Source organism: Carex rostrata, chromosome 10 (assembly GCF_964058835.1).
Source record: "Carex rostrata chromosome 10, lpCarRost1.2, whole genome shotgun sequence".
NCBI classification, from domain to species: Eukaryota; Viridiplantae; Streptophyta; class Magnoliopsida; order Poales; family Cyperaceae; genus Carex; species Carex rostrata.
The window spans coordinates 2288696-2315882 of NC_135927.1; the positions used below are offsets into that span (position 1 = coordinate 2288696).

General features: G+C 32.9%; 1 protein-coding gene across 2 annotated transcripts; it reads right to left on the minus strand.

Annotated features, from left to right (window-relative positions):
* Positions 1 to 4742: 4742 nt before the first annotated feature.
* Positions 4743 to 15323, minus strand: LOC144561011 (cycloartenol synthase-like). Of its 2 annotated transcripts, XM_078310234.1 has the most exons (18): positions 15083 to 15323; positions 12059 to 12235; positions 11486 to 11572; positions 11081 to 11269; positions 10773 to 10857; positions 10526 to 10692; positions 9673 to 9861; positions 9043 to 9156; positions 8154 to 8273; positions 7607 to 7729; positions 7416 to 7514; positions 7271 to 7327; positions 6962 to 7008; positions 6735 to 6878; positions 6291 to 6468; positions 5654 to 5734; positions 5129 to 5212; positions 4743 to 4893 (listed from the first exon to the last, which is right to left on the minus strand). In XM_078310234.1, the coding sequence occupies exons 1-18, from the start codon at positions 15275 to 15277 to the stop codon at positions 4774 to 4776; spliced, it is 2256 nt and encodes a 751-aa protein (XP_078166360.1). In that variant the 5' UTR covers positions 15278 to 15323; the 3' UTR covers positions 4743 to 4773. The 2 variants fall into 2 exon arrangements, with proteins under 2 accessions (XP_078166360.1, XP_078166359.1); XM_078310233.1 differs by lacking the exons at positions 4743 to 4893; positions 5129 to 5212; positions 5654 to 5734; positions 6291 to 6468 and having other exon boundaries at positions 6498 to 7342.
* Between the last annotated feature and the right edge of the window lie 11864 nt (positions 15324 to 27187).

Below are 27187 nucleotides of genomic sequence, written 5' to 3' on the forward strand. Positions count from 1 at the left end.
AGAGGCTTCGACATCTTCGACAATCTCGGGTTCTGCCATTAATGTTTCTTTGTAAATGTAATAATTGATTCTTTGTGAATGGAAGAGTTTTGGTTCAACTTCAACCAAACAACGATATTTATTTTGATTGTTAGTGTGGCCCCATCACTTCATTCCCACATGAAATGTTTTCTTTCATGTGAGCTTTAGAGTCTTTGATTTCATGAATAAGCCTCATGATCATTTGGTTTTGGATTCATATATCACGTTCGAAAATTCGGAGTTTCCAACATCAAGGAAAGTATTAGTCCATTTGTTGATAAAGTAAATTCCTCTGCAAACTCGACTATTCACTCGAAAAGAAGATCCCTCTACCAAAGTGTTAAAACTGATAATTGATGATTTCTGTTCTTTATTGATAATATGCTCTAAAAAAATAAAGCTACAATTTTTACAAGGATAAAGAGTCACTTGTGGTCCAACCAATGCCCCCGTCATCTATGCTTGGTGCAATTGTTGGAGAACAAAATCCAAGGCCACACCGGGATCACTTGTCACATCAACTCTTAACATTTTCCCTGTGGCAAAACCTTCTTCACTGTCAGTATACCCTTTTCATCTTGATCAAAACTTTTGGCCAAATTAAAAAAAAAAATTTACATAATTTATTTGCTTCTGTAAGTTAAAAAAAAAAAAAAACTACGCAATTAAGAAAGGCAATTAATAATTAGGTGCGTGAAAAAATATGAGCATCATATTACTCTCCTTCCTTTAAAGATTATGAAAATAAGTAAATACTAATTTTCATCATGAATTATCGCATCATTATATATTGTGTATAACTTGGGCATGTTTGTATACCTTGTTACTTATTAGCTTCAAAATAAATTAGAGTTTTCCCTAATTGGTCAGGAGTGTCAGGTGCATGTTATATTTATCTAAATTTTTGGGATAATTAGTATATATTTTGACAACTAGATTTTTTCTAAAGAAAACTGTTCCATGGGACATATATGCTAAGGATATAGGACATTTATTCATATGGAAGGAAAAAAGAAACGGAAAACAAAAAGGAAAAGATAAAGGAAAAAAAAAGAAAAGAAAAAAAAGGAAAAGGAAAAGAAAAAGAAAAAGAAAAAGAAAAAGAAAAAGAAAAAGAAAAAGAAAAAGAAAAAGAAAAACTCGCAAATTCATGACTTGTGATCTATAACCATCGGTTACATATACTCAACTCACTATTATATAATCTTAAATAAATGAAAATTAACTATACAACTTCATATATATGATTAGTTTCGTTTGAAGCATTCTTTTTAAAGAGGGAAAGAATGTAACACCACGTTAAATCAAAATACTATATATATTAAGGTAGGATTAAAATAATTTAGATATTTGTTTTCATTTCTTATTTAAATAGTTTAAATTAATAAGAACAAAACTAGGCACCTTTGAAAATATTATGATTGATACTCATATAAATTAGCATATACATATTTCTAACTTGACAGTTATTTTAGACGAATTGATTTGACGTATAGACGCCACTGAGAAACCCTATCAATGAGACTTTTCAATTTGAAATAACCCCCTTGTAACTGTAAGTAGTGTCTATTCATCTGAGCAACTCCCATTAAGACTCATACATTAGAAATTCTCTTTCGTTCATCAATTAATTCTCCTGTTGGAACTCCAAATTGAGAGAATAAGGTATTGGATCCTATGTTTAATTATTTGCATATTAACTATTTATCTTCTGTTTGATAAGAATTCTCATAGATCATATAAGCGGTTTTGATCATTTAATATTCTGTTCAATTGTTTGATTTAACAATTTTTTATATACACCAATATGATAGGATTTCTTATACTTATTATTCGATATAATCTCTAAATCATGTAATCGGTAGAACTTAAGATTGTTTCGATTGTCAGAAATTTATGGAATTTCATAAATTAATTTGTTAAACAATAATCAATGTAACATCCCGTATTTTTTTTAGGAATTGTTATGCATTTAATTTTTATGACTTATTTATAATTAATAAAAATATGGTTTAAAATATAAAATTTCCTCTTATCCTTTTTTAAAAAAAAAAATATAGACGTGGCATTGCTAGCCATGTGGACCCCATGCATGAAACCACCTATTTCTCCTAACTGACTTTGATTTAGTATGTTCCTTAAATAGAGTTAATCTCTCATTTTTATCAACATTCAAATGAAATCATAAGAAAAATATTAAGAAACAGAGAGTGAAAAATAAGAGGGAAAAAAAAGAAATATTGTTATAAAAAAAATATTGTTATGCTATGACAAATATTCGATTTCATATTTGATTTCATATTAGATTCGAATTCTGACTACATAGCGTTGATTCTGAACAGTCGTTGTAATTTGGTTGGATTTCTGGATTGATCGTTATCAGGTAACCGGACTTTTCTATAATTTGTGTTTTCGTTTTGTTTGGTTTAATTGAATTTTGAATTGGATGATTGAATTGGGTTAGTGGATTATGATGCATATTTAACAGGATAGCGGATCTGAGGTTCGAATTTGATTTGTGAAAGTGATATGATTGTGTTTTGATAAATTGTGAAATGAAATGATTGTGCAAAAGGAAATGATATGGATATTCTGTGACTTGTTTTATTGATAACTCAGACTCAAGTGCTATCGCCGGTTAAATATGTATTCATAATTTGATTTGAATTTTTGTGGATTAATCAAGTCTGTTTGAATGGTTGTTTAATTAAGCCAGTTATAGAGAAGCGCGTCGTTAAATAACCGGTTATTGAGCTTTGTAGCTGACTCTGTATTGTTTTCTATCTGTTTTTGTTTGCGACGTAGGTTGACGAGACGATGGATGTATGCGAGGGTGCCTCTCTTGTCGCAATCCTGGCCCGGCGGCGGGGTCGTGACAATTTTGGTATTAGAGCATTCGTTCCTCGGACTGTGTTTGAGTCCATATTTCATTTGTTATCAATATTATGTCTGAATTTGATCTGTCTGATTTATAAGATTTATCTGAAAAGTTTGATTAATATCATTTGGTTATCAATTTCTTATCTTCTGATATTTGTGATTCCATTTGATTATTAGCAAATTATCGTAGATGACACTGATATTATTGAGTTTAAATTAAAAAATGTATTTAAAGAAACTTTTAATATTGATTATTATTGCTTTAAATTGTTTGGCACAGGTCAGGTATGCAGGTAAAAAACTTTACTGTGTTAGCGGATAAATATCACAAAGAAAACTATAAATTTTGATATACCCATGCCCCAAGCCTATTGTGGGATTAATCCAATGCCGTGATGAGACAGCTAAAGTATGTAAACTATTGTCTGATCAATGCATAAGGTATATGAACTCCTTTGCTGGACTAGACCAGAGAGGCATGTGTGATGAAACAGCAAGAGTAACATTATTCAAGGACTTAATTTGTATTTCTTTTGTTTACAAAACATGCCATGCTTGATTCTAGTGATCAAACCTATATGTGATGACTGATTTTATTTACTTGCTATAAATGATTTTCTGGTTCCTAATTGTCAATCATATATGTAAACAATCCATAATTATATTATTTGTCTATTATCTTATTTGATCACTTTTATTGACAATCATATATGTAAACAATTCATAATTATATTACATATATGCTCAATGTTGGCATTAAATCCAACGAGGTTGATAATAAATCCAACAGTACGAAGATCTTCTCTTTCCTAAAAAAAATTAATTGTTTTCTTAAAAGGAATTGGGTTCCAATATACATGTGCATTGCCTTAATTATGGTCAGAAACTTTAATTACTTAATTGAAACTGTATTTATCTTGAATGATTTGTTGTCTGTTTGTATATAAGAAAATTAAGACTTTTCCTCAGTCGTATGTATTTCACCTTCTGTAGAAGTCGACTGCAATATACTGACGTGTTCTTTCTTGTTATCATTTGAATTGTTCTCTTAATTGTAATAACTATAATAAAACACTGAAGTCTTCTTATCATTTGAATTTTCCTCTTAAATGTAGGCACTATTGAAGTCGTGTTCAATATGTTCAACTAAGATGTGACAAACAGATGGACTTGTCAAAAGATTGCTACGGTCATGTTTGTTTGTGGAATAAAGCATAGTAGGAATTATCGGTATCGGGATCGGGATCGGTCTCGGCCGATACTGATATGGGATCGGAGTATCGGCTCAGGATCAGGATTTTTTTTTCTTTTTCTTTATGATTTGCTACATGAGGATTGGCTCAGGATCGGATCGGACTCGATCGGCCGATATTTCCTACTATGGAATAAAGTTAATTATGATTAAATTGTTTACTCCATATTACTCTTTATATTTTACATCTTGTTTGATAGTATGAATCATTGTTTAAATTAATCCATCTAGAGGAGTAAGATGTTGGAAAGTAAACATTTGTCTGTGAAAGTGAACCCTAGAAGTGTGGAGTAAGGAAATTACTCCACCTCTTACTCCACAACCAAACATGACCTACATGATAAAAAACAATCAATGAATCAAATTATTGAAATTGCAGCTCTTGATCTTCCAACTCCAAATTTTGAACTTCTAGATATGAGAGCATTCCATATAGGTTTAGCAGTTCAGATTTTTCATCTGGAGTTTCAACCAAGATTGTGCAGAGATAAATAAAAAAAAAAAGACTCCTTGTTCAACAAAAAAAAAAAAAAATATTTTGGCTCTTACAACTTGATAGGCAATTTGCAAATAAAAAAAGGTGAAACTATTTTACAATGATAGCAATATACATATAGAATTTACGTGGTCTTGGAGACGACAGCTATTTTATTATATTCTCCAAGAGCCCAAATCGGAAAGATGTTTCGATACGCCATGTAATTTAGGAACCCAAACTTCATGAAGCTCCCCACCATTTCCTAATAGTACAAAATCAACTTGTATTATTGCCAAACATCCAGAGTATGTTTGGTTGGATTGAGAATAGATTATTCTTGAGAACAATCTATTGGTTGTGATGTCAAACCTTTCTTTCAAAACATGTAATAAAACAGTAACTGTTGATTGAGTGAATTATTAGGGTTTGACCCTCACCTTTTTCTTAAAGAAAATTATAACTATTGGTATGTTTGTGGTCCCAGTAAGTTGATGTACCTGTTGGGGGAAGTCTCCGTTGTCTAATTGCATGTCAATTAGTAGGCTGGCTGCATGATGCAATGGTGTTGGATCCCTTTCAAACTGTAAGTTGATAGTACAGTATACGTTGGATGGTGTTTTGCACATATTTCGTGCTTATTTAAACGAGAAGCAAGAGTTAAATGCGACTTGGATAAACATAAGTTTAGGTTTAGACTTGACTGGCATTATGTGTGACCAATGCCAGAACATAATATTTATTCCACAAATAATCACACTTGAAAGAAAATATGAAAATAGAAAAATGGGCATTCATTTTCTTAAAACCCTGCAAAACCTCAGAATACTATATAATCCCTTTAAATTTAGAAGTAGCACGATGAAACCTAGAAACCATCGAACTTTATCATTGGTGACCTTGAAAGTACAGCTTAGCAACCCTTTGCACTTGCCGAAGTGATATTTGCTGGGCTCCCGATGATATTTTTTACTTTTAAAAGGTAAACATTAATTTTTTTACATAATTAAGTGACACTGTAAAACCTGGCCAGCTTTCAGAAGTGCGAGCATTGCCCATGCTGTGTTCACCAAATTTGATTTATTTCCGACTAGATTTGTATATTCCTGTATAATATATATGTTATTTTTCTTGAGACATATAAATGTTTAAACTTAAGCAAAAAAGTTTAACCAAGATTATGCAGTAAAATTTTGGGAACTTAAAAGAATTTCACCTATTTATGGGTTCAATCTAAATTACCTAACTATAATTTTATGGAGGTAAAAACAATCTAAAAAAAAATAGGTTATGAGTCTGTTCTGACTTCTGACAAATAAACTTAGAATATCAATACTTTACAAATAAACTTTTCAAGGTTTTCATGTTGAAATGCAAAATCTTTGAAATCCAACTTCTTTTTTATTTTTTATTATAGGAAGAAGATGTTACTTCAAAATTGGAGTTCTGTATGTATGGATTACAAGGCAGAAATAAAGAAGTGTGTGTTGTGGGGGGGGGGGGGGGGGGGCGGGGTCGGGTCTAGCACCGATTTCTTTTAGAAACCACAGGTTTGATGGATTGGTACCTAGCTGGTACCAGCACATCTACAGTTTTATAAATACCCAGGACTACTTAATTGGATAGATTTTACTTGGGCAATGTATATTCCAAAAACTTTGCCTGTTTTGTAGAAGAAAGATAACTCTCGCCCCAGCCTCCATCATGCAGTTGTTTTGAAAGGAGAAATGTACAAGCCTTGCGAATGGCCACACAAGTTTCATAGCTTTTCCCAGCTGCCAATAGAGCTTCTACGCCAAACCATGTTCCATAAGTGTAGCACACTCCCCATGATCCAAACCTATATGCAATGGTAGTATTTATAGATGAGTTGGTTACTTGGTGAAGTCATTTATTTATGTGGTTGGTTTTATATATTATACTGTCTGCTATGGTAAACCTCAACTAAGATGGTACAGACCACTCCCTGGCAACCAACCTCCAATAATAAGAAAAAAAAAATCAAGCATGAAGTTATAACTGAAAAAGGAAAATTCACCAAAATAAAGGAAATGAATTACAAAGAAAGAAAAGTAAACAACTTTGATGCAACAGAAGAATTCTTACCATGAACCATCATCATTTTGTGTTTTCTGAACAAAAGCTGTCGCCCTTTTTATGCAGTTCTCTATTTCATCACGACGGTGTAAGGCATATTTCTCTTTAAACAGCACCAATGCCTGGATAGCAGATGACGTGCATTCCACATACCTGAAATTATTTGAGTTTCATACTTCTTTTTCTTGGCTCCAAAATTGTAGTGGAAGCCTTTATGAAAATTTTGCAATTCTTACGGATATTCCACCATAGTGTCTGCAAACATGTCTGTCATGTTTAACGCCTACCATTAAAATTAAAAAGGAAATGAGTTAATAAGTCCAACATACTATATCAGGAAGTGAGTTTAATTTAATAAAATGGAAGAAATATATAAATGTCTCAATTTGTGATTGAGATAAAAATATCAAATCCCTTGCAACTCTAATTGTGATGGTAGTAATTCTTGCTTTTGTTAACCAATTAATTTGGAATCTACTTCCAAATTGCAGGAATGTTAAGCAAAAAATGAAACGAAAATTTGTAATTGTTGATGTACATAATACCTCAACCCATGGATATGTTCGTTGTAATTCCCATGCTGCGAAACCACCATTAGGATTCTGCATAAATATTTTCTGGTTTATGAGTAAAAAAAATAATGCGACTACAAAATGTATCTTTCAAATATCAATACAGAAAAGGGAGTACCTGCAAAGACAGAATTACATTAACTGCTTCATACATGCTCTCTTTTGTTGCATGGTCACCAACAAGGTCTGGTGAAATTCTTGACAACAGTAACAATGCCTGTAGAGTAGCAAAATTAACATAATAACTGTTTTGAAGTTCCCTATGCAAACTGTCATAGCTCAACAAAATTTTCATTTTATCAATGTAACCTTGAGAGCCTCTGCTGTACAATCTGAAACAGCCCATCCTTCATCAGCGGTTGCAAAGCCCCAACCACCTTTAGAGATGTGACGATAATAACCACCAAAGTCACCTGTAGGGTTGTCCAATAACTAAAAAGCAAAGGGTATCATCATAGACGAAGTTTGACATTATATTCAAAAAAATTTCATTAGATATTTTAAATTCCCTCAAAGTGAAATACTGATTATTGGCATAACAATTTGCTTCTCTAAGCACTTTTTATTGAAGTCCTTAGTCAGTGGCGGAGCTATGTCAGTTCCCATTGGAATCAATTAACCCCACTGGATAACTAAAAAGACCCTAAAATTTGTATGAATTGGTAGCTTTATTTAATGAATTTTTTTTAAATCTTCTTTTATTTGACACCACAGCATGGAAATTCTGGCTCCGCCACTATTCTTAGTGCAATAACTGGTGTATATATATCGGACATGGTTGAATTGTTTAACTGAGAATGAAAGATACTTTCAGAAATCAAGAACATAAAGTTCAATTTATTTATGATCAATTTACCTGTGAGGCTTTTATGAAATCTTGAGCTTTTCTTAGTGTATTCCCTTTCACTTTAGCAAGGTCACATGCCAATATTGCTTGAACTGCGAAACCAGCATCCCATGACTGACTTGAAGATGCCTAATTATAATACAGGAAAAGGACAAGAGTTAAATCTTGAACAACTGTATAAAATATACAAATAAAGTTTGCATCTTCTGTAATTTTGATAGCATGTCATTGTTGAACCCTTGAAGGTCCCAACATTGAGCTACTCTAGAACCATAGCGCTCTTATGGTTAAGCTTTTGAAAAGAAATGGAAGTCCATCCCAAACTGCAGTTACTTTTGCGGTTAATTCAATTTGAAATACCATTCTTTGCTTTAATTGCTGGATTAATTTGATGGTATTTTTTTTATCATTTGTATAACTAAATCTTTAAATGGGTCGAAAGCACCCATTTCATATACAATTCCATGACATACCAGCCAACATCAATCTGGTTCTAACGAATCAAATTGATATGGTTCTGGCTCGAGTTTCGGTCAGGTAGACATTATGTATCACACTCCAAAACTAAAATACTAACTGAAAATTCTATATCAAACATCTGTTTCTGTAATTATAATGGAACTAGAGAAGGGATGTGTTCTTGTTTCATGGGATGAGAACAGATCAAGGTTTTCTCAGACTCACTTCTTACAGCTTTTACTTTTCCTGTTTTATAATTGGAATTCCATTCTTGTGGTGTTATTTTTTCTTTCGGCTGCAGACAAGAGAAGTACCTTTTCCTTCTCATTTTTTCCATAGTTTGTTTTTTCTTTTTCTATTGTAGTTTCAGGTGAAATCTATACAAATTAGAATTTCGTAATTTGAAGGATTTTAAAACACCACAATTGAACAATTTTACCCTCATCTTCATGCCATCTTCACCAATCCATAGGAAATCTGGTATTCTTGCAAGATGGTTCTCGAGGTTCTTGCTATTTGGATCCCTCACTTTACAACAGAGCGTCCTAAGAAACTGTTCAAGGTAACTATGAGCTTAATTGTCTTTGCATAAAAACCATGCAATCATTTCTAATTGCATTGTTACCATGTAAATCAAAGTTTATAAAACACCTAAGAGTAATGACATATTATTATGCATGTTTTTTATCTTACTTTGGACCTTAGGCACCATCTATTTGGATTTGTTGCAATGGAAAAGTATGTTTTTCATTGTGGTATACCTTAATAATCATACTTATGTTATGAAAGTATTGCTTAGTAGTTCATGGAATTTTGCTTTCTTGTTGGTGTCCCCGACTATGCCCTCCTATTTTACCCACTATCACAACACACATACCCCACACAGTCAATCATTTGGAGTAGTTTCTGTTGGGACATGTGGGGTATTGATTTGGGGCACTTCATATTTCTCCATTCGAACATTACGCTAAACAGTTGCATTACTTCTGCCAATCATATATAGGCTCTTCTCCAAAAGAATAAAGATACTTCAAATAAACAAAGAAACTAGCAACGCTAAAATACCTACCTTTTCAAATGCTCCCATGCATATGTACCTTGTGTTTTCATCTTCATATTGTAGGTATTTCTCAATTGCATCTAGTGCTCTTTTTCTCACTAGTGAAATGGGCCAAGTGGTAAAAAGAGGTTCACATATTTTGTATAGGCATTCACACAAGTTTTCTTGAAATCTTGAGCGTGGTAGGAAACTGTCTTCCTACATTCAGATTCCATGAAATTTTGATAACGAAAAAAATAAATAATGGGGAAGCTATAGCCAGAATACATAAAAAATAGATTGGAAGAATTTCATGTATACCCCTCGAAAATTTCAAAATAATGTATTTCCCCCTCTAAAGTTCATTAGCATTCTAAATTTCAAAAATTTCACAAATATACACACTTTATTGTCTATTCTATCAAAACTCATCATGATTTAATAAATTACCCATTTTACCATTTATTAAAAAATTAAAACATAAGTAGCTTCTTTAAGAAAAATGTTAGTATTGTAATTGGTCAGTTTCCGAGGGCAAATAATTAATTTCCCTTTTTCTAATGCATATACAAGTGTAGAACTAAATATCACCATATATACATCAGAAGGAGACAAATTAGCAACTAATTAGAAGGCTGAAATTTTTCTTAAATAATAGGCTATATTTTTTTATTAAGGGCAAAATGGATATTTTAGAAATTTTAAATGAGTTTTAATAGAAAAGAAAATAAAATGGGTAAATTTGTGAGTTTTTGAAATTTAGATTGGTAATTATGATATTATGAATCTTAGAGGGGAAATACATAATTTTGAAGTTTTTGAGGGGTATACATGAAATTCCCCGAAAAAATTAAATAAAAGAAGAGCAATGCAAGAATATTACCTTAGCACGCAGTTTTCGTGCTTGGTTCCAATCTATGGTGTGGTATGGTTGAATGTGCATCTCTTGTCTCAACAATAGCACTATCTTTGTGATTGGACCAACAAACCGTTTTCCATATAAATATAACATTGCTACCAGAATCAATCTTATACGGCAAAAGAATTTCCCTGTATTACAAAGTGGCAGTTAACATAAGTTCCTTCTGCAACTACTAGATATATACCATGATGCCAGGTATATATCATACCTGGATGGATGGGCAAAAAGGATGGAAGAAGAAAAAGTTCTGGTGGCATCGGATTCATACCCGACCATTCATATGCCCCAAGCACCTGTTAGAAATTTACATTAGAGGTCACAATTTTAACTTCATTAAATTCCTGACAGTTCTTCACAGGGAAATTCCATTCATGAACTCCATAATGTGATAGAACTAGATTGCAAAGGTAACAATGGAATAATTCCATTCTTTATTTGACAAAGTGTGACGAGAGATTTATTTTTATTTTTATTTTTATTTTTGATCTTTCTGGTGGCTAATGAAAAAATAATTACCGAGAGAACTAGTTTTCCCCATGATGCTATCGTAGTGACTCCACCATGATCATGGATCCATTTTCTTGCCTCATGCATGGCATTGTCATCAGCATCTTCTCCAAGGAGCCTTAAAGCAGTGTAGTTTAGAGCAGTACAGATCATGCAACTGGGCATCTCTGCCTGTAGACCCCAACCACCGTCTTCGTTCTGTTATTTAATCATTAAAAAGCAAAAGCATATAAAGCCTTTTTTTTATTGAAAGATGTATTGTTCAAAAATAATTATGTATAAGAATTTGCTAATTGATGTGTTTTGCTCGATAATAAAAGATCTAGGTCCTAGTGAACGAGTTCTGATTTTCATGTATATATTTAGATGGAGTGATGGATTAGCTATTATAGTTAAAATTGGTAGTAGTCTTACTTGAAGGTTATACATGTAACGACACAACTCCTTCCGGTGCTCAGAAGATAACACATGAAAAGATTCAGTGACGTAAAGAACAATAACCTGCATTAACAAAATTCATATGTCACATCGATCGCACGTGTTAATTAAAAATAAAAGGGCATGATCATCAATAAAGAGCAATACTAAGAACTAGCATTTGATCCGTGTGACAAAGGAACATGGTCTATATATGAGAGGTTATATATGGGTTCGAAACCCAAATGGAAGAAATTCTTTGTCGAGGAAAAAAGTAGACACTTTTTGCGAGGAAAAAAGTGCATTTACGATGGCTGTCCGTTGCAAAATGTACCGTCGCAAAAAGAAAAAGCTGAACAATGAGAGTAGTCCGTCGCAAAAAGTCACTTTTTTATCCTCGCGAAAAGTGTCTTATTTTTGTTGTGGTCGTAATAACAAAGATATTAAATAGTTGGGTGACTTGACCTTCAAATTTACTCAAACAAATAAGATAAAGAGCAATACTGAAGGTGAAATGAACTAAAATAAAGAGCAATATAAACTGAAGCAATTGAAAAAAAATTGAAATACCATAATAGGGGTGAGGAATAAAGGTCCGGGAAGATCACCAGGCCAATGTCCATCCTTTGCTTGAATTGCTGAAAAATAATCAAGTGCTTTCTGCAGAGCTGCTGAAGCTGATTTTTCAGAATTCTCCTCATTTTTGCTTGCTTCTTTGAAATAATCGAAGTTGTTCTCTTTGGCTAGCTGCATTTTAAAAAAAAACCAGAAATTTATAACGAGATTAATGCAATTTGCAAGGACATATATGCATGAAGGTATTATTATTTTTAACTCAACATCTCACGAAATTTTTATTAATATCCAAAATTATTATAAAATTACACAATCTATCCAATTTTTTGTGGGATTTCAAAAATTACCCCTTCTTGTTACTAAATAACCGGATCAAGACATGCTTTCCGGTGATTAAATCACCGAACCAATTTTCTTGGTCCGGTAACTAAATAATCGGAAAGCATGCATTGGTCCGGTTATTAAGTAACTGGATCTTTGACGATTGAGATGACATCAAATGAGAGTCCTGCTCTTCATCAATAAAAGCCAATGTTATTAGAACCGGACCGGACATTGACCCGATAAAGCTCCGGTTCACTGGTTTATTAGTCGGACCGGTGGGTCAACCGGTTCAATTGTTAGTTTTTTATAATTGTTATATTTGATTCTGAGATATTATTTCTTATTTTACAGAAGTGTTAGTTGAAGTAATATTTTGTGTATATAACTTAATTTGAGCAAATTCATTAACTAAATAATTAAAACGAGAATATTTATATATTTTCTAATTGGTGTACACTAGCTTTTTAAAATTTATTACATAAAACATCAAATTGACAATTTTCTTAAAAATTAAAAACAAATAGAAACTATTTTTACATACAAATAGAAATTTTGATAGAGATGAATTGTAAATTTCATCTTTACACAACGAAATAATGTTACATACATGAAAAAAAAAACAGCGTTTGAGAAATTATGTAGCATCATTTTTCTTGCAATAAAAAATAAGAATTAATAATTTTTTTGTAATATACAAAAGTTAACCGCTTGCTCATAATTTATTTATTTTTGCATAAGCATTCGGCAATCTATTTCTACAGTATATATGAAGTAATAGGCTACTTCAAGTTTCTTTTGTCTTGAGCTATTCCAGATACCAATTAAAAAAATATTAAATAAAAAGACTATTGGGCTAAAGAAAAGTGGGTTCTCATGTATAACATTAATTACACTCTTGTAATAAGTCCCACTGTCATAATCTTCTTCCTCTCTTCACCCTTTTTTCTTTGGCTGATTTGATCTGTTTTCTTTAGCCGATTTCACTTCAAATTTGAATATGCTTTGAACCGGATTTTTTCTCAAATGGTTCAGCGAATTTTTGGATATAACCGGCCGGTTAATCTGATTTTTTTCAGTCCAATAGCATAAACGATTCTTTAAACGAACCAAACCGGACAAGTGGGCCGGTCCGGTCCGGTTCTGATAACACTGATAAAAGCAGTAGATACGAACCCACACATGGGGCCCATTTCTCTGTTTCCTTGTACTCCAGCTGATATCTTCAGATAGCTACTGGATTTTCAGTGGCCAGTTCATATATCTACATTGGTGCAGTATGCAATTAAGCTTTGAATTATGATGTCGATAACTCGCTACACAGAGAGAATTTGGATCTTAGCCCATAAAACACGGACTGCAATCTACAGTCTGCAGATATGAAGGGGAATTGGCAACTGTTTTTGTGCATATTTGTTTTTTTTTGAAAACTTGGTAGTAGCTACCAAGGTTCGTGAGGGGGAATCGAACTCTCGACCTTTGCATATTTGCTTGGAAACTCTTCCTTGTCTTGTATTGTTGGAGTTATTTGACAATTAAAACAGTTCATAAAAAAATTAAAAATCTTCAACGTCTACCTCTTACATTTCAATTTAGATTTTAGATTTGTTTATCCTTTTATCAAAAAAAAATAAAAAATTAATGATGTTTTTTTAAGACTTTTGCTACTAGAAATAAAAGCCTTGGAAATTATATTTAAATTATTAGAAAAAAATTAACTTAAAGTTTATTATAATTATTTTGAAAATCATAAACACTATATTAGATATATACACTTGTGAATTCAAATGTTAACAACTTTTATACAATTAAAAATATTTTTTAGGTGTAGACAGAGTATTAAACAAGGCTTGAAAGAATAGTTTATTGCCACATGCAGTGTTTCAGTAGGCGACTTTAATCATTTCTAACAAATAATTTCATTATATTTTTGTTTAATGTCAAGAATTCAGTCAATGAGGCAGGAATTCAATGGTCAGCCTTTTCTATAAAAAAGAAAGTTAATAGCTTGTCCATGGAAAGAATTAGAAGCCAATATTGTAAGCAAGAAATGTGGAAGGTCAAAACAAAGATCCGGTTACTAAATAACCGGATCAAGACATGCTTTCCGGTTATTTAGTCACTGGACTAAAAAACTTTGTCTGGTGATTTAATCACCGGAAAGCATGCTTTGGTCCTGTTATTTAGTAACTGAAAGGAGCAAATTTCGAAATCCCACGAAAAAATAGATAGATAGCGTAATTTTATAATAATTGTGAATATTAATAAAAATTTCGGCAACATCTCCGTATTTAATTGTGGCTTACAAATTACAATTAACACTAAAGGTACAGATGAATTTGCTCTTCAATCACATTGAACCTTCTTGTTTATTTTATAACAGGTGAAGACTACCGCTTACTGTCAGGAATGGTAATATTAAATTTTAATTGGGCCCGGACCGAAACATAAAATGCACAATACGTGAGAGGTGAAATTTGAACTCAAGTCTTTATAACCATAAAGTGAGATTCTAACAATTATGTTATAAAAACATTTGATATTTTATGAGATCAATCATATAAAGACTTTATAAGTTCAATTAAATTTCAATATACATAATTAAATTTCTAAATCATAGAGATGGTTTAGCATAGAACATAGATCTGCCCAGCTTGCCCGGCTTACCGTCTCAAAATAACTAAAGATAAATTTAACCTGCATCCTTGCAAGTAGATCTGCGCTTTGCTTCTGATGGTGCCTATTTAGGTAAAACTCGTTTCGAGCCTTTTCTACTGCTGCTCGATCTTCACTCGATCCGAGCCTTTCATCAAATTCCCATGTTACTCTTCCAATATTTCCATTGCAAGTTTTCACCAGTGGTCCACCTTTTGCAAGTTTAAGCTTCCACATCTTGTCACCGTTCTGTGCTTGTCAATGACAAATTATACACTGGCAACTACAAATAATAAATGCATGCTGTGTTTAATTGAGTCTGCACCTATATAAATATATATACACACCCACATGTTTTGTGCAGTGACAAACTGTCTGCACCTGTATCTATAATATATATTTTTATTTTTGATAATATGACACGTAGCTACAATATTAGAGGGTCATTCAAGATATACACTGGTAATTATAGTAAAGGGTAGCTGGTGCATCATTGAATGAATGATTGAATGAATGAATTGGAGCTACAGCTACATGAAGAATGAATGAATTCCTGTGATCAAGAGAAGACGTCTGGTTAGCCCACGAAATTTAACCTTTGAAGAGAGAGATACTCTTGTGCCTTTCACTGAGAATTAAAATCATTCCCATATTTTATCTTTTAAAGATAATATTGTTTATTGTTTATTTGTTTATACACTGACAACTTCAATAAATAAAGGCTCGTTGTGGTTGATTGATTCTGCACCTACACACACACACACGGGTAACCACACATATATTGTGCAGTGACGAACAGTGTGCACCTGTATCTACAATATATATTTTTATTTTTGATGATAAGAACCGTAGCTACAAATTAAAGGGTCATTCAAGATATACACTGGTAACTGCAGTAAGGGTAGCTGGTGCATGATTGAATGAATAAATGAATTAATTGCACCTACAGTTACCTGAAGAATGAATGAATTCCTGCGATCGAGAGAAGTACGTCTGGTTAGCCCATGAAAATTTTGTTGGAACTTTATTTCAAAACTCATAATTTAATCATAATTTCTAAATATTTAAATACTTGAGGACTAAATTATAAATTTCATATCTCATTTAAATCAGTAGAAACTGAAGAAGCGTTTTCAGTTTTTTCCTTATATTGTACATCTTTTGATACGTTTTTTCAGTTCTCTTTTTCAATTATAATGAGACACCTTAATCTTCATTACTTCTAATTAAATCTCTTAATTAGCGCACCCTGAATTCTCTCTGACCTTTCAATATATATATGTGCGCAACCCCTTCTCTTTTTTACTCTATGTTGGCAGGATTAGAAAAAATAAAAGAAAAGGAATATAAAACCTTTCTTTGATTTACTCCCACAGAAGTATCTTGAATTTACTCTACATTTCCATTTTATTCCTGATATATGCTGGATATTGCGGAGTTATCATCAGTTGCTTCCATGGTGTGTCTAAGGAGCAACAACCCGGAATTCAAATTTTTCATGCCATTGTTTTGGAGCTTGTTTTAAACCATATAAGGATCGAACTAATCTACAAACTTTTTTCTCTTGTCCTTTGACTATATATCCTAATTGTGAGTAGAACTAGGGTGTTCTTAAGCTCACCAAAGTGTTTGGTGAGCTTAACTCTAAAATCCATCAAATCGATTTCAAATGACTAATCCGAACCATTGAAACCCGCCTACCTTACGAGTGATGCATCTACATGTGAAAATTTTAAACATTCGAATAAATTTAGTATAAAGTCAAGCGGTCAAAAAATGTTCAAAAAATAAATGCACTAAAATTAATTTATTAACCTTCTAATTTTGACCGATTGAATTTATACTAAACTAATTCGAATATTTAAAATTTTCACATGTAGACACATCACTCGTAAGGTAGGCGGGTTCTAACGGTTCGAATTTGTCATTTGAAACCGATTTGATGAGTTTTGGAGTTAAGCTCACCAAACACTTTGGTGAGCTTAAGAACACCCTAGTTCTACTCCCTAATTGTACTAACAAAGATACACTAATCAATTTTTTTCCAATATCAGGAACATGTTGTACATCTCTAAGAATAATAGATTTTCCAGAAGTAAATTTTAATTTTATTTCTCCAACACCTAATACTTTGACAGATGTTCCATTAGCTACAGTTACACTTCTTCCACTTGAGATCTGATAGGATGAGAAATAAAATTTATTAGCACATACATGTGTATTTGCTCCACTATCTAACCACCAATCTAAATTTGTATAAGTAAGATTAATAGATGGATTTATAGGTATCAACCTGAAAGATGAGTCAACGGGCTTTGTTTCGATCATATTCACTTGAGATTTCTTTTGACTTGACCTGAACTTTTGATGACATTTGATCTCCACTATCTAACATCCTTTTGATTTTTAACATTATTTTTCTTTTTAGTTAAATGAACTTTGGATGACATTTGATCTCCACTATCTAACATCCTTTTGATTTTTAACATTATTTTGCTTTTTAGTTAAATGAACTTTGGATGACATTTGATCTTCTTGTTGATAGGCTTGATTTCAATCTTAAGCGTAATCCGGATTCAGATAGTGATTAAAGTAGATTTGAAAATCTGAAATTGGATGTGTAGATTTGTTAGTATTATTTAGTTTAGACTCTGCATTTAGTTGGTCCGATAATTTTTTTATACAAATCATTAATTTATTAACATGTGAGTATAATAGATTGACCATTTCAATTAAAATTTTAGGTTGAATTTGAATCTGGTATGTGGTTTATATGATTGTATCATCTTAGATCAATTCATTATTACTTTAGAAAGAGAAATGAATTTTGGTCCGTTGAATGAGGAAATAAATAACTGACTTCTAATAAAGTGCAAAAGGTAACACATTTATAATTTATGAAATTAAATTATTAGCATGATTCCATAGTTTGAATGGTAGTTTAATAGATTATTATTTTGATCATATTATAATATAATTATAATTGGAAAAGTTAAGAAATTGGATTCTTACTACCTCTCTGAATTACAATTTAATTTGTACTAAAAAAAGGAAAAAAGAAAAAAAAAGATCTGATGCTCTGAATTTAGTAGGCTGAAATAATCTTATTTCTAATAACTAAATTGAATAAAAAAATATTTCTCTTATAATTTAAAAAAAAAACCAGTCATTGTAGAAAATTAATAGAAGACTTATTTGACATCTTTTCTCCATTTGGTAATCCAAACAAGAAAGAAAATAGAACTTTCTCTCTGCTTAAATTATTTTGATCCTAATCATAGTCAAAATCAAAATATAATTTCATACAGGACATTCTAGATAACATACTAAAATCTAATTTATAACATACTAAAATCTAATTTTGATCGAGTAAATCAAAATCTCACTATATTAATTTTGAAATAAAATTATTAGATTTTTTACTTTATTTATCTGGAAAAGAAGAAATAAAACATTAATGATAAATGTTAATAGTTGAATTTGTTTGTAATAAAAACTAATTTAAGGTCAACGGAAAATAAACTTGGTGAAAAATTTACATTGAATAAAATAATAAAAATGAATAAGAAAACATTAAAGTTGACCATCGCATCATGGTCATTAACTCTAATATATTATAATTGATGGATATGATCAATTATTACAACCAAGAAAACTGAAAATTAAATGCTCTTGTAATTGCCTTAGTAATTATCAATCATTTCTTAATAATTCGGAGAAAAAATAATGAATAGAGAATAATTGTAACGAGGATTCAAATATACATGAGCATTAATTTCTAAATTTTCCTTGCTGCATCCTATGTTAAAAGGAAATTAAATAAAATAGTCACCAGATGACCGAATTTGAAAAAAAACAAATATGACTTAATAGCCAAAGTAGAAAATAAAACTAATTAACTACAACTGATACAATATGTTACGAAGATTTTTATTAATATCCCTGAAACAAATCAAAATTTTAAAAATGTCCCTGTCCCCAATTTTTTTTTTAAAATGCCCTGACCGCCTGGGCCCAGGGCGGCCCAATATTCCCTGTGAGGCGCCACCCTATGGGGCGGCCCATAGCACAAGTGAGGCGCCACACAGCAGGGCGCCCCATATCTAATCTGATTTAAACCCCGTTTTCTGCCTCTGTCACTTCTCGATTTGAGAATTTCGCTCGAGGCGAGAAACTGAGTGAATAGGTATGTTTTTTAATTATAATAATTAGTCATTACTGTAGTTATTTTTTACTGTTGTAATTACTGTTGCGTACTGTACATTTACTGTTGCGTACTGTACATTTACTGTTGCCTACTGTACATTTACTGTTGCCTACTGTACATTGTCTGTAGCGTACTGTATGTTTAGGGTAGCAATTTAGTTGTACAAGCAATTGCTGTACACGTACTGTAGCAACATTGTAATTTTTTTAAAATTTTTTTTAAATTATTTTTCAATTAGTCATTTATTATTGTACCCATTATTATGTCATGTAATACTTGTAATTTTTTTTTTTAAATGTAGTTTGTTAAAGAAGAGATGTTAGTTGCACTGTATGTCGGCGGCAAGCTAGAAAGGGATGAAGATGGCGTGCATTACACGAAAGAAGTCGCATTTGGCTTCGAGATTAATGAAAATACCACATTTGAGGAACTGAAGGAGCTAATATACGAAAAGACATCTGTAAACCCCAACAGGTATGAAATAGAATTGGCTACACGGATTGACAACTCACGTGTGGGGGGTAGACCTTACTTTGTTAAGTTTCCAATAACAGATGCCAATTTGTGGAGAGTTGTGTATACTCAATTTGTGGCTTGTGAGGTCCCGGTGATGGACATATATTCGAAGAGGGTTCCCCGGACGAGGGCTGGACCTTCAAGTTCGGCTGGGGCGGGACCTTCAGGTTATGACAATTCGGGTTATGACAACCAGGGGTACCACCAGCACTCCCCTTATGACAACCAAAGGTACCACCAGCACTCCCCTTATGACCACCAGGAGTACCACCAGCAATCCCCTTATGACAACCAGGAATATCACCAGCAGTCCCCTTATGACAGCCAGAGGTACCACAGCCCCGGTTATGACAACCAGGGGTACCACAACTCCCCAGAAAATACTGAAGAGTTGCCACCACCACCCAGACAGACACCCATAATCCCTAGATTTCCAACTATGCCAGAGTCAGGACCGGTACCCGTTAATCGAAATGATATTGATATTGATGTTGATGTTATTGATGCCATACCAGAAAGGGAAATGGAAACGGGGGACGAATACCAAGGGGTTTGGGAAGCTGATGACTTATCAGATGGTGATGCAAATGTACCAGGTTTATCCAGGGCAGAAAAATTCCCGATTACAGGTCGGGGAAGTAAGCATCCGATCGCCACATTCAACGACACCACAGCTTTCGAAGAGGCAGACATTAGTTTCTTCGGTCCTCGTGTTGAATACAATAAAGAACTTGCCGCAGGGCAAGTTTATACCAACATAGACGAACTTGTAAAGAAAATAAATGAGACTCATGTTCACGGCAACTGGGAATGTATACTACACAAAAGGGACCGAACAAGGTTAGTTGTGCTGTGTAAAACTCACTCGCGCTGCGAGTTCCGCCTTTTTGCAACCCCTGTGGGTTCAGGGGAAGCATGGATGATTAAGAAGTGTGAACCACCTCATACATGCAAGTCTGCGTCCACAAGGACAGACCATGCGCAGCTGACGACATCACTAATTGCCGATGCAATTGAGGAGGACATTAAGTTGGATCCATCGATGAGCATCAAGGCGGTGGCTATGACCGTCAGACACAAATACAAATATGTAATCCCAAAATACAACAGGCTGTGGAGAGGTCGTGAACTTGCTATCTGCAGGATATTCGGTAGTTGGAAGGATTCGTATGGCTATCTGGCACCATTGCTCCAGGCCATGGCAAGTACAAATGTCGGCACCGTATATGAGCGATGGCATGGCCCTTTTTTTGATAAAGACGGAGTACTAATAGAGGGAGCTCAACAATTCAAGGGCATAGCATGGGCTTTCGGTGCTTGTATCCAGGCTGTGCCATACATCAGACCCGTTATCAGCATTGATGCATGCTTCATGTCTGGCCGTTACGAGGGGAGGCTACTGATAGCATGCGCATATGATGCTGAGAACCAGCTGTTGCCTTTGGCGTTTGCAATTGTTCATAAAGAGGACGGCGAGAACTGGGGATTCTTTATGCAGTTTTTAAGAAGACGGGTGATTGGGGAAGGGAAGTTTTTCTGCGTGATATCAGACCAGCACAAAGGAATAAAATATGTTTTTGATCGTGAAGATTACGGTTGGTCAACACGTACTGGCCAGTGTGTGCACAGGTTGTGTATGCAACACGTTGCGGAGAACCTTTCCAAGGCAACCGGGGGCGACAAGTGGGTTACTGATACATTTAGATGGAATTGCAGAAAGAAAAAGCCGAGAAGGGTGGTAGAGATGACTAGCAGTTTTGCAAAGGTACATGTATTTCAATTGTTTACATATATTATTGTACTTTAAGAAAACAATATTTTTTAGTACAATTGTTTACTTACATTATTCTATTTCCTTATTTTTTATGTAGTACATGCCAAAGGCAAATCTCTACTTAATGAAGGTGGGCAAAAATAATCCCCGAGATGTTAACGAAGATCCAGCATACGAGAAAATATATCAATCCCGTGATGGAGGTTGGCGTTGGGGAATTATGACCACCAACGGGTCCGAGTCGCTGAATGCAGTATTCAAGCAGAGCCGGATGTTGCCTGTGGCTGCAGTTGTAGAGGACACATTCTACAAGTTAAATGCCTGGTTTCAGGAACGACGTGCTAAGGCCGCAGAATTAATAAGGATGAACCAGTCATTTTCAACAAGGGTGGAGGAGAAACTAAGACGACACAGGGACAAAGGTGCAACTATGACCGTGATCCCGATGGGTAATGATGGAACAGAATTCGAAGTGCAAAATCCAAATGAGTACGTTCCTACCAGCCGTAAACCAGACGGCACTATGGCGTTTGTCAAGAGGGCTTGCAAGTACGTGGTTAAATTCGGAGATGCCAGGGCGGTAACCTGTACATGCCAGGGACCCCAACTAAGTCACATACCATGCAGTCACGTGATGGCGGTATGCCAAGTGAGGAACTACTGCAAGGATCACTATGTTGCTGACATGTACCGTACCGATTATCTTGCTTCCACTTGGGGTGGATCTTTCCATTCTTATCCCGATCAGCACGAGTGGCCTGCATATGTCGGTGATAGAATACTCCCTTCAGAAGGATGGATAAGGAAGGGGAGGAGGAGACACAAACGTGCTATAATGACCATGGACGAGATGGGTGGTAGGAGGCCATCGGGAAATCAGGCTCGCCGTTCCGTTTCTGACAGGCGCAACGCAGGTATGTAGCATTTTTCGGAATTCATTTATGATTTTATTATATTACTAACTGAATTGTATTCTTATTTTCAGATGCCATAAACGCGCACAACGAAAGAGAAAATGCTAGAGTTGTTGCTGAAGCAACTGGTAGAACACAACCCCCCCCCCCCTCCTCCGAGCCAATCATCTAGTTGCCAAGCCTCTACAAGTAATGCCGCACCTGCAGCTCATACCAGTACAACTAGTCGTTTGTTAGGTTTATTGAGACGTCGTGGTAGGGGCAGATAAACTTGCTATTTTGCTTGTGTGAACTTTTTTGTTTATTGTAATATATTTCTGACTGTAGTATTTTTACTATGGGACCGCTGTATTACATTGGCGCGCATATTTTATGTTGTTTGCACTTTACATTTCGTTATTGTAACACAGTTTAATAATACAATTAAAGTTGAACAATATAATTAAAAGCGTAACAATATAATTAAAACCGTTAGATGTTCAATCTATTATAAAATATGCTTGGAGACCAAATTTTACATTTTTTGACATACTCATAATATTTTATTTTTTGACATACACATATACATAAACCCTAAACTTTTTTCACAAAATTATTCAAATCAAATACTAAGATTTCTCTAAAAAAAAAAAAAAAAACACACACACACACACACATGAGGCGCCCTGCTGTGTGGCGCCTCACTTGTGCTTTGGGCCGCCCCAGGGGGTGGCGCCTCACAGGCTTTTTTGGGCCGCCCGAAGCCCAGGCGGTCAGGGCATTTTTAAAAAAAAATTGAGAGCAGGGGCATTTTTAAAATTTTGATTTGTTTTAGGGATATTAATAAAAATCGCCGCAATATGTTATAAGTTGTAGAAGTGATCAATATTCTATTATTCGTGAATTTTCATGATGATGATCTTTTATGTAATAAAATTACACGGTTCGGTAAAGTATATAAAGATCTATTAATTGAGCTAAGAAAATCATATAGAATTGAGTCTAAGTTCAAAACAGATCAGACTTCTACATTTCAGAGAGAGAAATGAAATGTGGAGGTGTAAATTAAAAATAAAAATAAAATTAATCATGAAAATAATTAATGATCAGTTTTTTTTAATGGTTGAATTTTATTGTATTGAATTTATCAAGAAAACTAATTTTAAATTTAGTGTATTGAAAATGTGGGGGTTTAAATATTAGAAGAAATATTATATTAACCTTACGATATGTAAACATATCATATAAACATACATGAATAACAAATACATGTCCTTTATTTAATGAGCAAAATGATATAATGATAAGTTTGATGAAAAAAATGTGATTATATGAAATAAAAAATGCTCATTTAGTTGATCATGATGACTAATATGTATTTAATTATGATGTTATATTTAAAATATAATTAAATGAGATGATATTGCAGTTATTGAGAATTTAAATGCTCATTGAAATATTTAACTCATGCTATAATAAACATGTCATGATAATATACATGAATAATAATATATGTGATTAATTTTATATAGCATGATACTATGATTAATTATTTAAATTTATTGATAAACATTTAAAGATTATTACTAATCAGTAATCACAATTAAAAAAAGTAAAAGACGAAATTAATTGCAAACTTAAGCAATGAATGATAATTCTTTGTCATGAAAGTGTTTCGTACACGATCCGAGTAACTCTATTTCAATTTGATTTATTTTAATTAATTTCTAACTATCCGAATATTCTGAAAATTTATACCAACAAATTTAACCTTTGAAGAAAGAGATACTCTTGTGCCTTTCACTGAGAATTAAAGAATTAATACAATTTAGAAAACCACAGTCATCCAGCACTTTTTTTGTGCATTTCTTTCCCATATTTTATCTTTTAAAGATAATAGTGTTTATTGTTTATTTGTTTATACACTGGCAACTACAATAAATAAAGGCTCGTTGTGGTAGATTAATTATATATGGGCCTATACACACACACGCGCGGATAACCACACATGCATGTTTCGTGTAGTGACGAACAGTGTGCACCTGTATCTACAATATATATTTTTATTTTTGATGATAAGACCTGTAGCTACAATATTAAAGGGTCATTCAAGATATATACGGTAAGTACAGTAAAGGGTAGCTGGTACATGATTGAATGAATAAATGGTCATTCAAGATATACACTGGTAACTACTACAGTAAAGGGTAGCTGGTGCATGATTGAATGAATAAATGAATGAATTGCAGCTACAGCTACCTGAAGAATCCAAGACCAGGGGACAGGTAATTAACACTAACTCACAATGAAGCTCCGTGTTTCCATTCTGATCCCTATAATTCTTACCCTTTTCATCTCCAACCCTACACTTGCTCAAGCACCAGCACCTAAGAAAAATGTTCATCTTCGAATTAGTGAGTTTCTTCGGAAAATGGTTAATTTATCTACTTTTGCATATACATAGCGACATAGAGATATATGCTTGTATATACGTCAAAAATATATCTCCATTCTTATATTATGTACGTAATTGTCCTGATTCGCCAACAGCTGAGATTGAAAGATAAATTTCCAAATTAAATATCAACTCTCCAATTACATAACATGTCTTATTTTCATTAAATACATCTATTTTATTTATAGAAGTCTAAATTTAGTTAAAATCATACACGCCACACAAACTGCTACATAATTTGTCACATTTAAATTGAATAAATCCCTAGCAATCTGTTTCCTTATTTCTCTTTACAGTTATTTTAGATTTTTACAATTAAATTATTTCTAAATTTAGCTTGTCACCATATTCGTCCAAAGTTACATTTTCACCGCAGGATCATTCCATTTGTAACTAATTAATTTGATTTGCATTAATTGCTCCCTCTCATTAATAAATTAAATTCGTATTTGTAAAAACTTGAAAGATTTTAAGTTTTAACTTGATTTTATTAAATAAATTAATGTATTACATGTGTTCAATGAAATGTTCAAACCAAAATAATATATTTTTAATTATGATATTTGAAAAAAAAAACAATTAAGAAAAAAAATGTAAAATAGAATGAAAAATGAAACAAACAAATAATATGAAAAATAAATATAATTGTTAAATAAATTTCACATAATACACATAAATTATTATTTTTAAATAAAATTCAACCCTAATAAATTATTTAGAAATGTACAAATAAAATTATCTAAAATTTCAGATAGTTTATTTCTCTATGCGTGTGGTTCTCCTCAACATGGTATTTAATTTGTCACATCCTCTCAGGATTGATACGATATACTTTGATTATATTAACAACATGACCGGTAAGAAAATATTATATAGTATATAAAACAAAATTGCAAGATGTGTTTTATTTATTTATTTTCAAACACAACGGACAGTGTTGGTTATTAGTATTGTGTGAAAAGTTATTGTGTGATAAAGTTCTTAGTATTTCAAAAACAGCTATTGTGTGATAAAGTTATTATTTATTTTTAGGTTCAATGTGGTTTTTAAAAAAACAGCTCAATTTTGAAATATTGATAGTGTGGTAATTAGTATAAAGTTACCTGACCTGAGGGTTTTTTTTTTACCTCTTTATTCAAATTTATTTACCTTTAAAAACAGCCAAAACTGATGGTTTTAAAAAAAAAAGTCAGTGTTGGTGTTCAACACTGATGGTTTCTAAAAACAGTCAGTGTTGAAATTCAACACTGACGGTTTCTAAAAACAGTCAGTGTTGAAATTCAACACTGACGCTCTAAAAATAGTCAGTGTTCGTGTTCAACACTGATTGTTTTTTTTTAAAACCGTCAGTGTTGATAACCAACACTGACTGTTTTTAGAGCGTCAGTGTTTAACACCAACACTGACGATTTTTAGAGAAACAGTCAGTGTTGGTTATCAAAACTGACTGTTTTTTTTTAAAAACGTTAGTGTTGATAACCAACACTGACTATTTTTAAAGGATTAGTGTTGAACAACAACACTGACTGTTATTTAATAAAAGATTCAGTGTAGTATGAGCAACACTGACGCTTCCGTTAAAACAGTCGGTGGTTAAGAGTCAGTGAAGTAGTTTTTTGTACTAGTGAATATTTATAACCATTAAAGTGCATTTATATATGCCGTGTTCAATAAAATACCTTTTTGCATTATTAAAAAATATGTTTTGATTATAATACTAGTATTATATAATATACGTGGAACAGTAAGTAAATTATTTATATGACTTAATATCGGATAATTATTCTGTTGAGGACTCACTTGGCAGCCGAAGTTTTGGAAATCAAACAAGTTATGCTAAGATTCATATCTATTCAAAGAAAGAAAGAAGATGAATATGCGTAGCGTATATATTCTTTCATATATAGATAGTAGTTGATTTTCTTATAATGTTAGATTGGGTATTCTATGTTTATTAGGAGAGAAGGGAGATTCTTCGGAGTCTTATGTTTGAGTTGTCTCTATTATTTTTGACATATTTGTTTCGTATCCAAATTTGAATCCTTATTCGTAGATTATCAGTTTCGTATCCGAATCCGTTTAAGATGGATTTGATTTTGAATTTTGACATCCGTTTACTATCCGTATTCGTATTCGTATTCACTTATTGAAAGGCAGATAAGGATACGGTATCAGTATTATCTGCTCCGAATCCAGTATGTTTTCACTCCTAATCTGGAGTGATCCGAATTCCATATATTTTACCTCCAAAGCGTTTAATTTTGAAATCTGAAGAATATAGACAGATATATATTATTCACAC

Bases quoted from the DNA above. Each gene is read 5' to 3' on its own strand.
- LOC144561011 (XM_078310234.1), bottom strand. From the start codon at position 15,277: ATGTGGAAGCTTAAACTTGCAAAAGGTGGACCACTGGTGAAAACTTGC. The intron at 12,236-15,082 runs GTTAAATTTATC...TTTAAAATGCAG, and splicing joins ATCTACTTGCAAGGATGCAG to CTAGCCAAAGAGAACAACTT. The intron at 7,009-7,270 runs GTATTATGTACA...TTTTAATGGTAG, and splicing joins GAACATATCCATGGGTTGAG to GCGTTAAACATGACAGACAT.